This window comes from Dasypus novemcinctus, chromosome 13 (genome assembly GCF_030445035.2).
Source record: "Dasypus novemcinctus isolate mDasNov1 chromosome 13, mDasNov1.1.hap2, whole genome shotgun sequence".
NCBI lineage: Eukaryota > Metazoa > Chordata > Mammalia > Cingulata > Dasypodidae > Dasypus > Dasypus novemcinctus.
Genome location: NC_080685.1, coordinates 63,985,809 through 64,001,281, shown reverse-complemented (window position 1 = coordinate 64,001,281; position 15,473 = coordinate 63,985,809). Strand labels below are relative to the sequence as shown.

Below are 15,473 nucleotides of genomic sequence, written 5' to 3'. Positions count from 1 at the left end.
CTCCCAAGCAAGAGGTATTGAGGTCAATAGGATCAGCAGTAATTGAGACAGTCACTGTGCCTCTCTTTATTTCTCACAGTTCGGGGCTGCAGGTTGTGGCTGCAAAAGCCATACAAGTGGATGGAAAGCCAGGAACTAGAGGACTCTAAGAATGCAAGGAATTCTGGGAAACATTTGTTACTTTCTCTGGTGAACTCAGACAGCTTGAGGTGGGTGATGCGAGGGACAGATGGTCAAGAAAACTGGATTCTGCGTGACCCGTGGGGCTTCTCAAGGTGTGCAGGGCTGCTCTGCACACTAAGTCTATTTGGGTACCTCAGCCTGATCTCCGTGTGCATCCAAGCCCAGCCCACCCCTTCTGCTGGTTGGCAACTGGCCAGAGACTGGGCAGAAAAGCGTGATCAGGTCTGGGCACCCCATCCTGCCTTGGGAAATGTAGCTTCCATCACATGAGTCAGAGAAACAGGACTAAGGGCACAGCCTACCCTGTGAAGAAGCAATTTGTGGCCACATGCCTGCAAAGGGCTTCAGATTTCATTGTCTCTCCTATAGTTAAAGGTAAAGAGTGGGATGAGGGGAGAAGGCATCGTGCTGTGTGCCCACGCCCTCTCCCCCAGTTCCGCTGAGGTCAATCACCAGCCAGGGGCAGGGCTGGCTGGCTCCAGGAAGAATGGAGCTAATTGCTCCCTGTGGCCAATAAATCCTAACAACCCACACTCGCTAGGGGCCTCAATCAACTCAGCTCATAGGGTCCCAGCAAGGATACAGTGGGCTCCCTTGGTCCACCTTTGGATCAAACATTGGGACAATACTCAGGAGGAAATCTCACCTGAAAACTGAGTTAAGGCTTAAGCTGGGCAACTTCAAGAGGGAGGGCCTGGCATAATCGTCTGTTTCACCTACCCAGGAGAACGCAATTGCCCCAGCCACCAGCTTCCCCTAACCACTCAAATTGGGACTGGAGACCTGGGACTAGAGGAAGATCAGTTGTTTCAGGTTGTGTGAGACACCCTTGGTGACAACAGATGATATCACTGCTTTTCAAACAAAAGAAGCCAAGAAATGGAGCCTTTCCTGCTGTTTATTTTGGAATCTATTATCTAAGTGGTGTATATGTCATGTCCCCTCATTGAAAACCTAAGTTCCTTGGAGATAAGGATTGTGTCTTTTACTCCTTGTTGTCCCCTACAGCATTTGGCTCAGTGCCTTGAACATAATAAGCACTCATTAAATTTTTGTTAGGGAATACTACAAGTTCAGTTTGGTAGGTCACAGGGATGGGGACTTTTAAAAAGTATTAATTTTTTTTAACCCTGACCTGGAAAAGCTCTGCCTAGAGGTACTCAACAGCTTGGTTTCTTCCTTTACTACCCAGTGCTTGATCTTTCTGTTATTTAGAATGTTTCCTAACCCAGAAAGCCATTGTGAAATGCACGAAGAAAATACAGGCAGCTCCAGCTGTGCTTATAACTCACAAGGGGTCACTTCTAATTGCAACTGAAAAGGAAACACTGAGTTAGCGTCAATGCTCTGACCACAGTGTTTCCTCATTACCTCCCAGGAAGGGGAGCGGAGGTTACACACGTCAGCTGGCTTCACTGTGGAGCCCGGAGGTAGATCTGTCTCCTGAATTTTTATTAGCGGCCCAATGTCAATCCAGCACAGGCTCTTGGGAAGGGAGATTCGCTGGGATCCAAGCAGGTGCCAGGAGGCACAGCGAATCTTCAGGCTACCAAGGGCAGAACAAAACAAGGCTGCCGCGGGCCTTGGGCTCCTCACCCACGAGAACAGGAGCACAAAAGGGCAGACCAAATAGAAGGCAGGTCTGACCTGCCTGTAAAATGAAAGAATACTTTGGCTCCTTCCCTGGGGCAGAGCTGCAGGACAAAAATAGACCACATCTTGGGAAGCCTGGCATGAAATTAAATTCCACGGCCTTGGCCACACTTGCTAATAGGCTTCCTGCCAATGTCCAGAAACGCCCTGGGGAGGTGGCGGTGGAGTGCAGGAGGGAGGAGAGCTTCTTTCAGGGGCACTCTAACCTTTCCCGGGCTGCTCCACCTGCCTTTATTCCCTTGGTATTCAAAACGTAGGCTGCAGTCCAGCAGCATCGGTCTCATTTGGGAATTTGTTAGAAATGCTGAAGTTCAGGCGGGGCCAGGACTAGGGTGCAGTGCTTGAGATGTCCCCTTCCAGTGCAACATTTAAGAGTGTCCCCCAAAAACTCAGGAATCAAGATGAATATTTTTTTAAAGTCAAAATTAATGCAAAAACTCCGTGATGAACAAAAAATCAAAATTTTAAATAAAGGTAGGATCTGACACTGAGTTTGCACAAGCCGGCCGCACTCACCTCATCCTTATCCCAGCCCTGATCTCGGGCTCCACCCCAGACCCTACAGAATCCGAATCTGCATTCGAAAAAGATGCCCCAAGGGATTGACAAGCCCCTCAGAGTTTAAGAAGCCCGGCTTTACACTACAACCCCCAAGCCATAATAACCCCAGTGCCCAAGCCAGACAACAGCAAACAAGGAAGGGGATGGGAGAGAGAAAGTTCTAGGACTGCCCAGCCCACCAAGTTTCCTTGCCATTTATCTGAATTTGCACACCAACACCTTAAGATTACACACTGTTTCTTAGTTTACTGTCCACCTTTTAAAAACTTCATTGTAAAATAATTGTAGATTAATAGAAAGTTGCAAAGATAGTACGGAGATAGCACAAGTACCCTTCACCCAGTTTCTTCCAATAGTTAACAGTTTATGGAGCTATAGGACATTAAAACCAGGGCATTGGGATAAAATGTATGTATGGTTCTATGTCATTCTATCATGTGTAGATTTATGCAATCAACCAACACAATCAAGATACAGAACTAGTCCATCACTACAACAATTTCCCTTTGTAGAGAGATATCCACTACCCTTCCCTAGCCCCTGACAACCACTAATCTGTATAATTTGGGAAAATGTTAGATAAATGGAATCATATGACATGTAATCATTTGAGAGTGACTACTTTTCACTCAATATAATGACCTTGAGAACCATCAAAGTGGCATGTGTCAGTGGTTTATTCCTTTTATTGTATGGTATAACGTACCAATTTGTTTAACCATTTACCTATTGAGGAAATTTTGGTTGTTTCTAGTTCCGGATTATCACAAATAAAGTGGTTATGAATAATCAAGTACAGGTTTTTGTGTGAATGTAAGATTTTATTTTTCTGGGTAAATGCCAAGGAGGGTAATTGCTGGGTAAGTGTATGCTTACAGTTTTTTTGTTTTGTTTTGTTTTGTTTTTAACAAACTGCCAAGATGTTCTTGCAGTGGCTGTACCTTTTACATTTCCACCAGCAATGTATGAGAGATCCAATTTCTCTGCATCCTTGCCAGCACTTGATATTGTCCCTGTTTTTATTTTAGCTTTTCTGATAGGTGAGTAATGATGTCTCTTAGTGGTTGTATTAGTCAGCCAAAGCAGTGCTGATGCAAAGTATCAGAAATCTCTTGGTTTTTATAAAGGGTATTTATTTGGAGTAGAAGCTTACAGTTACAAGGCCCTAAAGAGTCCATCTCAAGGTATCAAAAGAGGTACTTTCTCACCCAAAGTCTTTTGGACACGTGTTGAAGCAAGATGGTAGGTGATTTCTGCGAGGGTTCAGCCTTCCTTCTTCCTCTAAGGCTCCGTGGTCCCAGCTTCTTCTGATCTCAGCTGTAGGCTGACCTAAGGCTCATCTCTCTCCCCAGAGCTCAGTTTGTTCCAGGCTCAGCTGCTCTGGTCTCTTCACAAGGTCAACTATAGACCATCAGGCTCATCTCTCTTCCCAGAGCCTCTACTATGTCTAATAAGCTGCTCTCTTTCTCTGTGTTTTCTGTGTATCTACTTCTGTGTGAGAGTCTGTTTTATGAGCCTACCAAGGGGGCTGGGACTCAATGCTGAGTCGCACTCTAATGATGTGGTTGAAGCAAAGCTCTAACTGTAACTTAATTTACTCCTGATGTCTTAGCTGAATCTAATACAATCAAAGGGTTATATGCCCAGAGAAACAGACCAGTTTACAAACATACTCAATATCTCTTTTCGGAATTTAGAAATAATACCAAACTGCCACAGTGGTCTTAAGTCATTTCCCTGACTGTCAGTGATGTTGAACATTTTTTCCTGTGTTTATTTGCCATCAGTATATCCTCTTTGGTGAAATGTCTCTTCAAGTCTTTTGTCCATTTTCAAACTGGATTGCGAGATTTTGCTGCTGTGCTTTGAGTTATTTCTGTATACTAGATATAAGTCTTTTGTCAAATTTTTGGTTTGTGAGCATTTTCTCCCAGTCTGTGGCTTGTGCTTTCATTCTCTTAACAGGGTGTTTTACGCAGTAAATATTTTTAGTTTTGTTGAAATACATTCATAGAATTTTTCTTTTACTGATTGTTTTTGGGTTTTCTGTTGTTGTTGTTGTTCAGCAAGCCCAGACCCCAAGATTTTCTGCTATATTTTCTTCTCGAAGTATTACAATTTTATGTTTTACATTTAAGTCTAGGGTCTTATTTTGAATTTACTTTTGTATAAGGCGTGAGGTTTAGGTGGAGGTTTTTGGTTTGTTTGTTTTGCCTATGGATGTCCAAATGCCTCAACACCTTTTGTTGAAAAGACTGTCCTTTCGCCATTGAATTGATTTTACACCTTTGTCAAAATTCAGTTGGCCTTACTTGTGTGGGGCTATTTCTGGATTCTCTATTCTGTTTGAGAACCAATACCACACAGTCTTGATTACTGTAGCTACATAAAAGGTCTGGAAATCAAGTAGACTGATTTCTCCCACTTTGTTCTTTTTTAAAAAAAATATTTTAGCTATTCTAGTTTCTTTCCTTTTCACATGTATTTTAGAATTGTTTTGTCTATATTTGTGAAAAATCTTGCTGGGATTTTGATAGGAAATACATTAAATATAAATCTGAGGAAAATTGACATCTTTGCTATGTTGAGTTTTCTGCTTCATAAACACAGTATGTTTCTCCATCTACTTAGATCTTCTTGGATTTCTTTAATCAGGATTTTATAGTTTTAGTGTACAAGTCCTGTACATGTTTTGTTAGCTTTTTACCTGCTTTTTAAAAAAGTGATTCTGAATGGCATTCTTTTTAATTTCGGTTTCCAAATGCTTGTTGCTAGCATCTAGATATACAACCAATTTTCCTTATGCTATTCTTATATTTTATGACCTTGCTGAACTCACTAGTTCTAGAAGTTTTCTTGTAGATTTCTTGGGATTTCTAAGTAGATCATCACGACATCTGCAAAAAGGTACAGGTTCCTTTTTTTCCCCTTTTTGATCTATATGACTTTTATTTGCCTTTCTTGTCTTATCATGCTGGCTAGAACTTCCGGCACTATGTTGCATACCAGTGGTGAGAGTGGACAGCCTCACTTTATTTCCAGTCTTAGGGAAAAAGCATTCAGTCACCATTAAGTATGATGTTAACTGTAGGTTTCAGCTTTATCAAGCTAAGGAAGTTCCCTTTTATTCCTAGTTTTCTGAGGGTTTATATTATGAATGAATGTTGAATTTTGTCAAATGTTATTTCCACATCAATTGATATGTTCATGTGATTTTTCTTCTTTAGTCTGTTAAGATGGAGGATTACATTGATTAATTTTCAAATGTCGAATCAGTCTTGCACTCCTGGAATAAACTCCACTTGGTCATCATGTATAATTCTTTGTATATGTTCCTAACTTCTATTTGCTCATATTTTGTTAAGTATTTTTGTGTTTATAGTCATAAGGAATATTGGTTAGTAGTTTTCTTTTTTGGACTTTCTTTGTCTGGTCAGCATTATTTGGGAAGTGTATCCTCCCCTTCTATTTTCTGAAAGAGTGTATAGAATTGGTCTTAAACATTTGGTAGGACTCTCCAGTGAAACCATTTAGACATGATTCACTTTTATATTCCTAATTCGAGTTGATTCTCATAACAACTTTGCAATGAAAGTATTTTACAGAAATGGAACCTAAGGCTCAGGGAAAGAGTGGCTTGCCCAAGGTCTAGGGCAAGCTGGTCTTCCAATCCCAAGTTCAGTCTTGTTATCACTCTACCACACAGTTCCTGATTTAGGTATCACTAGGCATTTGGGATCTCTTTGGGACGCAAGGAAAGAAAATAACTCTATCTGTTCCTTGACACTTTTACTTATTTGGGTGCTGGGTTTTTTTTTGCTTGACATTCTATTCAAGCTGAAGGATAATAAGGCAACTGATGGGTTCTAGTATATAAAGCTGAGTATTGGGAAGCGGATGTGGCTCAAGCACTTGGGCTTCCACCTACCTTATGGGAGAACCAGGGTTTGCTCCCTGGGGCCTCCTGGTTAAAAAAAAAAAAAAAGCACGCCTTCATGGCAAGCCAGTGCCCACGCGGCGAGCCAGTGCCCACATGGTGATCCAAGTGCCTGCGTGACAAGCCAAGTGCCCACATGGCAAGTCAGTGCTGGAGAAAGTGAGTCACACAGCAAAATGATGATGCAACAAAAGAGAGACGAAAGGGAGAGTCAAGGTGAAGCACAGCAGACACCAGGAATTGAGGTGGTGCAATTGATAGGGAATCTCTCTCGACATCAGAGTTCCCCAGGATCAAATCCCGGTGAATCCTAGAGGAGAAAAACGGAAAGAGAAGACAAAAAGAGAAATAGACACAGATGATCACACAGCAAATGGACACAGACAGCAAAAACAGTAGGGCAGGGGGGAGGTAAAGGGAAAAAAACAACAACCTAGTATTATTAGTACAATCATAAGTCAAAAAAATTGATGCTCAGGTGATATGGCAGTGACATGTCCAACTGCAAAGACCAAGAAGCAAAGCAGGACAAAAAAGTCAGAAGGGAGGAAGAAGTCTTGCTTTTTTTTTTTTTTATGATTTTTTTCCCTTTATTTTCTTTTAAATGTTACATTTTAAAAAATGAGGTCTCCCCTGCCCCATTCCTCCCACATCAACAACCTCTTCCATCGTCATGGCACATTCACTGCACCTGGTGAATACATTTTGGAGCACTCCTGCACCACATGGATAGCGGTTTACATTATAGCCTACACTCTCGCCCAGTCCACCCAGTGGGCTATGGCAGACACACAATGTCCAGCACCTGTCCCTAAAGAACCACCTAGGACAACTCCAAATCCTGAAAATGCCCCCACATCATATCTCTTCTTCCCTCTCCCTACCATCAGCAGCTACTGTGGCCATTTTCCCCACATCAATACTACAATTTCTTCCATTACTAATCACAATAGTTCCCCAACAGAATACCAGTAAGTCCATTCTAATCCATACTCTATTCCTCCATCCTGTGGACCCTGGGATGGTTATGTCCAGTCCCCCTCGACATCAGGAGGGGTCTTAGATTCCACATGGATGATGAATCCAATTCTCCTGCTTGCAGTTGTAGGCACTCTTGGCTCCCTGATGTGGTGATTGACCTTCTTCACCTCCCTGTTAGCTGGCCAGTGTAAGGCCGATAAGCCAGAGGGTAGGAGCTGCAAGTCTGCTGAGGCCCAGGGCCTGGCCGTCACACGGACAGCTCAGAGATTCAGGTCTGAGTATATACCAACTCAAATGCCAACCACAGGTCTGGTAAAAGTAACAGCAGAGATATGTGTAGAAAGGTCATATCTGAGTCCAACTCCCTCACACTCAGGAATATAAACACCAAAATAGGGCAAAATGATGTGGCACTGAATTCTAGAGTCATCTGGAGCCCTCAGGAGAACCAGTTCCAGGGTTTCTATCTACTTTGGCTATCTCTGGTACCCTGCTGAGGCATGCATAGCATTACCCCCCTGATGACCTCCCAACTCATTTTTTGGAGACTCATAGCCATGAACTCATTTGTCCTTTCCATTTCCCCCTTTCATCCAAAGTCAAAAAACAGTTTTTAACACCTGATATTCTGCTGATAGGCTGATATTCTTCTGATAGGCTGAGATATTCTGCTTGTCTGAGTTGACCCTTTTATTCAAGGTCTTTTTCTAGTTACATCATCAGCTGGTGCTTGGTAGTAATCCCTCAGTGCCAGGGAGGCTCATCCCTGGGAGTCATGTCCCACCCTGGGTGGAAGGAAATACATTTACATGCTGAGTTGGCTTAGAGAGTGGCCACATTTGAGCAACATGGAGGCTCTCAGGAGGTAACTCTTCGGCACCCTGCAGCTCTAGGCCTAGTTCATATTTCAGGCATACAAGCACATAATCATAACCATCAGAATCAAGGGCTCATTGTTGGACCATCCACCTTTATTGGTCTTTGCCATTGCACTTGGGGGATTGTTGCTGTTCCATTGGGGAATGTGATAGAGCTCCCCTGGCTAGGCATTCAGCACTCTCTCAGTTTTTGTGTTTAACTGAAACCACTATGAAAATATCCAAACTTTTTTTTTTTTTTTAAGATTTATTTATTTATTTAATTTCCCCCCCTCCCCTGGTTGTCTGTTCTTGGTGTCTATTTGCTGCGTCTTGTTTCTTTGTCTGCTTCTGTTGTCATCAGCGGCACGGGAAGTGTGGGCGGCGCCATTCCTGGGCAGGCTGCTCTTTCTTTTCACGCTGGGCGGCTTTCCTCACGGGCGCACTCCTTGCGCGTGGGGCTCCCCCACGCGGGGGACACCCTTGCGTAGCACGGCACTCCTTGCGCGCATCAGCGCTGCGCATGGGCCAGCTCCACACGGGTCAAGGAGGCCCGGGGTTTGAACCGCGGACCTCCCATATGGTAGACGGACGCCCTAACCACTGGGCCAAAGTCCGTTTCCCCCAAACATTTTTATGTATCCTGTATACAAGCCCTGGAGAACTCCCTCCCATCCATATTCCTCCCTGCCATTGTTGATCTTCTCTGTAGTTCAAAACCTCTTTAAAAAGGAAGCTTAATATATTGCCAGGATCCATTAATAATAAAATGGAATATAGTGATGGATTTAAATGTTAGCTATAGGATACATAGTAATTTAGAAAAAATAAATAAAGGAAAAATAAATTGGGTTGCCAAAAAATGAAGAAATGAAAAAGCTTTGTTTTTGACATTTTGCCTTTCATCACTGCTATATGTAGGTGTTGCCCTGTATGTACAGTGGCAAGTATTGCTTTTTGTTGTCCCTGAACATTCTCTGGGAACTTTCCTTAGGTCATCTTCCTCCTCCACACCACATCTTCTGCCCCCACATTTCCTGCCTAAAATGATTATTCCTTTTAAGTGATGATTTTACTTCCTAGGCATTTTTCACTATCTCTTCTTTGAATTTTGCTTCCTTTCCAGTTCAGAGTATGTCATTTCCTGGCTCAATAGCCTTCCGTGGTTTCCTATTGTCTATAGCAGTGGTTCTCACATTTTAGAGAACAGAAGAATTATCTAGGGAAACTTGTTAGAAATGCATATTTTTATGTCTCATCCCCAGGGATTCTGATTCATTAACTTTGGGCTGAGACCCAGGAATCTGCATTTTAGATTAGATTCTGCTGCAAGTGATACACAGAATACTTTGCGGAAACAGTGATTTCTGGGGTAAAGGTTACATTCCTTGGACTAACTTTCAGGGCCCCCACAGTTTGATTCCCACAGTATCCCTCCCTCATCCTCCTGCTCACCCTTACCATGCCCCCTGTAGCCTAACCACAGTGGTTGTGACTAAACCAGTTGTTGTTTTTGTTTTTTTTAATTATTTATTATTTTTTTAAAATTACATTATGAAAAATATGAGGTCCCATTCAACCCCACCGCCCCCGCCCCCCACTCCCCCCACAGCAACACTCTCTCCCATCATCATGACACATCCATTGCACCTGGTAAGTTCATCTCTGAGCATCACTGCACCCCATAGTCAATGGTCCACATCATAGCCCAGACTCTCTCACGTTCCATCCAGTGGGCCCTGGGGGGATCTATAATGTCCCGTAATTGTCCGTGAAGCACTATCCAGGACAACTCCACATCCCGAAAACGCCTCCACATCTCATCTCTTCCTCCCGTTCCCCACACCCAGCAGCCACCATGGCTACCGTTCCCACACCCATTCCACATTTTCTCTGTGGACATTGGATTGGTTGTGTCCATTGCACATCTATGTCAAGTGAGGGCTTAGATTCCACATGGGTACTGGATGCACTCCTCCCGCTTCTAGTTGTAGACACTCTAGGCTCCATGTTGTGGTGGTTGATCTTCTTCAACTCCATGTTAGCTGAGTGGAGTAAGTCCAATAAATCAAAGTGTAGGAGCTGAAGTCTGTTGAGGCTCTGGGCCTGGGTGTCATATTACCAGTCCAGAGATTCAAATCCCCTACATATATCTTAAACCCAGCACCAACTACAATTCCAATAAAGTATCATGCAAGTCTTGTGAAAAGAGATCCCCTCTGAGTCCAATTCCATCACGCAGAAACACCAGCTCCAAAGAAGGGCTATCTGTCATGGCAGTGAACCCCTTCTGCCATGACCATAGAACCCGTGGGTCTCTTTATCCCTCAAAAGAACCAATACCTGGGGTTGTATCTTCCTTATCTGTCTCTTAGACTCTGTTCAGTTGTACATAGGGGTATTCCTTCTGACAACCTCCAGACTCTTTTTTAGAGACTCACAGCCTTATAATCTCATTTCTCCTTTCCATTTCCCCCTTACATTAGGTCAAACAGCTTCCCGAAGTCATGTTATTATATGTAGACAAGTATATTCTGCTGTTCCGCATTGAATCTTTAATTCAAGGTCATTTTCTAGTTGCTTCTTCAGCTGGTATGTGGTAGTGATCCCTCGGTGCCAGGGAGGCTCATCCCCGGGTGTCGTGTCCCACACTGGGGGGAATGCATCGCATCTACACGCTGAGTTTGGCTGTGAGAGTGGCCACATTTGAGTAACATGAAGGCTGTCAGGAGGAAACCCCCAGGCACAATGCTACTCTAGGCCTTGTTCTTATTGCAGGTGTATAGGCTCAAAAGTGTAACCATTAGTGTCACGGGCCCACTGTTGGGCCCTCCTTCCTTTCTGGTTCTTGCCGTTGCAGCTAAACCAGTTGTTAAGCGTGCTTTCCACTGTAGAATTTCTGGGTATTTTCTGGAACTCCTCACTCTGCTTGGGAAGCTCTCCCTCTGTCTATTGAAGCCCTACCTTCTTTCAAGGCCAAACTCAAATTACACCTCCTCCAAGAAGTCATTCCTGGTTCCCCCAGGCAAAATTAATCTCTCCTGTCCTCCTTCAGAGACTGGGATTAGGGCTAATCCTTTCAGAATTGCCTTTTCACAAAGTAGCAAACTTAGGAGCATTGCCAGGGGAAGGGGTCCCTCATCTTGGCCGGAAGAAAAGAATGATTCATCTTCTAAGGCAACAAGATTCCTTGACACAATGAATTCCTACTAGAAATTCTGGAGTATGTTCTAAGGAAAGAGATGGCAACTCACTGGACCAAGATGGCCCACGGGAAGGATACCCTAGACGGGCAAGAGTAGGGCCTGGCTGCTGCATGAGCCTTCTAGGTATGAATATTTATTGAGCATCTTGTGTTCAAGAAACAAGACACTATGCTAGGCACTTACGAGTCAAAGAAGTCTTTGGTATGGGTGACAGACTAGACCACATTTGGACCACAAATATGTTTTCTTATGTCCACAGAGTTTTCAAAAGGGCAGTGCAGCTGATCTGGGTCATTTGACCTATGAGCAGCTAACTGTTGATCATCTTACACTCAGCCTGCTCCTCATATGTATGTTATCTATGCTGTGAATTTGGGTCCTCCCTGCAAGAAGAGCCAGGGCATAAACTCTCAGAAACAATCTCCAGGTCCCTTGGGCTGATGCACAGTGAGCTGGTAGGGCAGTAAGTCCAGAAGAGGGAGATGTTGGACAGAATAGGCCTGCTGGGTGCTGGGTAGAGCTGGGCCTCAAATGGAGTGCTTGGGTAAGTGGAGAATAAGGACAGTAATGCCTGCCTTATTCAGAAGGCAGAGTGGGTAAGGGAGGTCTGGCATCAGTGAAAGCTAAGGACTAAATGTAACAATCCTGAGGAAGACTGGGCGTGGAAGTCCAAGGAAGAGGGGCTGGGGGTTTATTCAACTATTTTTTATTGATGGTTTAAGAAGGTCTTCAACTTGTCCTTGGCCTCAAAATAAGCCTAGAAAACAAGTGACGTAAAATCACTCTTAGGGAAATGAACTTGGCACAGTGGTTAGGGCATCTGTCTATTACATGGGAGGTCCGCAGTTCAAACCCCGGGCCTCCTTGACTCATGTGGAGCTGACCCATGCACAGTGCTGATGTGCGCAAGGAGTGCCGTGCCACGCAGGGGTGTCCCCCACGTAGGGGAGCCCACGCGCAAGGAGTGCGCCCCATAAGGAGAGCCGCCCAGCACAAAAGAAAGTGCAGTCTGCCTAAGAATGGTGCCGCACACATGGAGAGCTGACACAACCAGATGACGCAACAAAAAGAGACACAGATCCTGTGCCACTGACAACAACAGAAGTGGACAAAGAACAAGATGCAGCAAATAGACACAGAGAACAGACAACCAGGGTGGGGGGCAGGGGAGATAAATAAATAAATAAATAAATAAATAAATAAATAAATAAATAAATAAATAAATAAATCACTCTTTTATAAAGCAAATGTGGAAAGAGGTAAGAACTATTTTTAAGTTTTAAGAGAGCCAGCAAAGCAGTTCTGGAAACCTGTTTGTAAAACTTACAGCTAGGGAAGCAGATTTGGCTCAACAGATAGGGTGTCTGTCTACTACACGGGAGGTTCAAGGTTCAAACCCCGGGCCTCCTTGACCTATGTGATGAGCTGGCTCACACACAGTGCTGATGCCTGCAAGGAGTGCTGTGCCATGCAGGGATGTTCTCTGCATAGGGGAGCCCCACATACAAGGAGTGCACCCCGTAAGGATAGCCGCTCAGTGCAGAAAAAGTGCAGCCTGCCCAGGAATGGTGCCGCACACATGGAGAGCTGACGCAGCAAGATGACGCAACAAAAATAGACATGGATTCTGGGTGCTGCTGACAAGAATACAGGTGGACACAGAAGAACAGGCAGCAAATGGACACAGAGCAGACAACTATGGGGAGGGGGGAAGGGAAGAGAAAACAAAACAAAACAAAAAACGTACAGCTAGCCTTCTTGCCTAGGCCTTCATTCATGTGTAAATTCCTTCACCCATAAAATCCACACCAGATTTCCTCATTGGTACAAGACAAACTCAGGCCCTGTTGGGAATTATACAATGAGCCCCTTTCTAGATTGCTGAACTTTTTCACAAAAATGAAATTGGGTTTGTCTGATAAATTTGGGAAGACAATATCACATACCTTCCAAAGGAAAAGAGGCTTTTTCTGGCTCAACTTTTCTCAACCAACTCTAACGCTGGCTGGGGTTTTCTGATCCAATTGTTGTTCTCTGTATGTACTAGGCCCTTTAAATCTGTTGGTAGTTTTTCTCCTCTGAGTAATTAGGTGAGGCAATCAGAACACCTTTCATATTATAAGGAGGCTTTTTTTTTAACTACTCCTCCTTGTAGAAATTTCAGAAAGTGAGAATAGGGGTAAATTCCAATCTAGTAGCTTTAATGGCTCTTAACAAGGCACTTGTCTTAAACCACTCTGAGCTGCAATGGGTTTGTCCAATAGAGGTCTTTTAAAACTGGATTAATTACTTGGAGGTCTAAATCCTTTTGCTTCGGGGGCCGAAACCTGGTTCCAAAACCTTTAATCAACAGCATTATGCTCTGAAAGCTGGCACTCTCTATTTAAAGGTAAGAAAGATGGGAAATAAACCTTAGCCTTATAGAGATGAGCATATTGATTTCAATTATCACCTTTAATGTACACCTTTCCTCTTATAATATGCCGTTTTCTTCTCTTAGAAAGAGCCAGGGATTATCTGCACAAGACTGGAAGGTTTATTGTGATTGGTGGGATTGTCTCTCCTGTCCACGACTCCTATGGAAAACAGGTATGCTCCTTCCTTTGCCCCTTTCCACTTTCACCCTCCCTTCACTTGCCTTTGCTCCTCTAGCGTAAGACTGCCCCCTGCCATCCCTAAGATTCTCAGAAAAGCAAAATGCCCAATAGCAGGCATCCCACTTGCCATCACTGGGCCACCGTCGGACCTAAGTGAATGGGCACTGGAGCAGCAGCTGGGAGGAACAGGTGTCAACACCTGCCCACGAGGAGGCATGTGCTCACAGCTCCCCGGCTCACAGCTCACAGCACCAGGCCTAGGCAGAGCTCAGTGAAAGAGGAGCAGGCCCACCAACTGAGTGTGAATTGGCACGGAAGCCAAAGTGGCTGCTGGTTATGGGTCAAACCTCATGAGGCAAGTCTTTCCTAGGATTTTAGAAGAAAAAGGTCTATGCCTCTTGCAATCAAATTTAAAATCCATTTCTCTGCCCCTCCCTCCCCTACCACATGTCCCAGAAAATGGAGATGCTCTACCACCCATCCTACCTTCTCATAGATTCAACTTTGTGGGCTCTGGGGAAAGACACCTAACCATCCAGATGAGCTATAGACAAGCCACATTTGCTGAGCTGGGCTTCATCTCTGCTCCACTAAAGGAAGCTCATCTATTGACCTTACTGGGACAATATACTCTACATACCCTTTATTCTTTTTTTCTTTCCTTCTGTCACTCCAGCCTGTCTGTGTGACAGAGGCACAAGGGGTCACACCTCATTTCCTCGCACCACCAAAATTTGGCTGCATTTTTCTAAAGCGCTGGCTTGGAATGGTACTTCGGAGCTCCTGTGGGGAGGGAGGGAGCCTCCTAACAATTTCTCTGTTGTTTCCCAGGGCCTTGTGTCCAGCCGGCATCGACTCATCATGTGTCAGCTGGCGGTCCAGAATTCCGATTGGATCAGGTAGGCTGGGCTGATGATGCCAGTGAAGACAATGGGAAGGAGACGGCTGGCCCTTGGACTCATTGGTGGTAGGGTGGGGAAAGAGGAAGGGTCCCAGGAGCAACCTGGGTCCTGCAAATTTTGGAAGAGCTCTTTGCCTTGTATAGGCAACAATTAGGTGGACCTTCAAGGGTGCCCTCACTATTAATTTTATTTTTTAACCAAGCTAGGGGACCCATTAAACTAACGAAGGGCTTTAATTGTTTCATCTGTTTCGGCATTTTTGGATCCTGGAGTGATTCCTGGTACTTTGTAAAACACCATTGGGTTTGGGGTGAAGTGTAGCCAAAGAATTGGAAATTCCTCCCACTCTCATTCCCACCAAATTCCGTTAACTGCTGCTACCTTTCAGAAAATGTTCCCTGCCTGGCTATTTTCCATTCTTGAACTCAGAGTTTCTAAGGACCCAAAGCTAACTCTGGGACAGGGTGTAGGTTGGGCGAGTATAGCCCTTTGTTGCACTCACTGCTTTTACCTCTCAATGATCCCTGTTTAGCCCTCGGGCAGACACTGAGCTTGCAATGTAATTAAAGCAAGCTTCCACTGATTATGCTAATTAT

General features: G+C 44.3%; 1 protein-coding gene across 14 annotated transcripts in view; it reads left to right on the top strand.

The window, feature by feature from the left end:
• The window catches only part of NMNAT2 (nicotinamide nucleotide adenylyltransferase 2), a 231,319-nt gene that overhangs the window by 176,028 nt on the left and 39,818 nt on the right, over window positions 1-15,473 (top strand). For all 14 annotated transcript variants that reach the window (XM_058274846.1, XM_071207601.1, XM_071207605.1 and 11 more), the window contains 2 exons: window positions 13,879-13,967; window positions 14,807-14,874. In XM_058274846.1, the coding sequence (XP_058130829.1) occupies window positions 13,879-13,967; window positions 14,807-14,874 (157 nt within the window). The remainder of the gene's footprint in view (window positions 1-13,878; window positions 13,968-14,806; window positions 14,875-15,473) is intronic.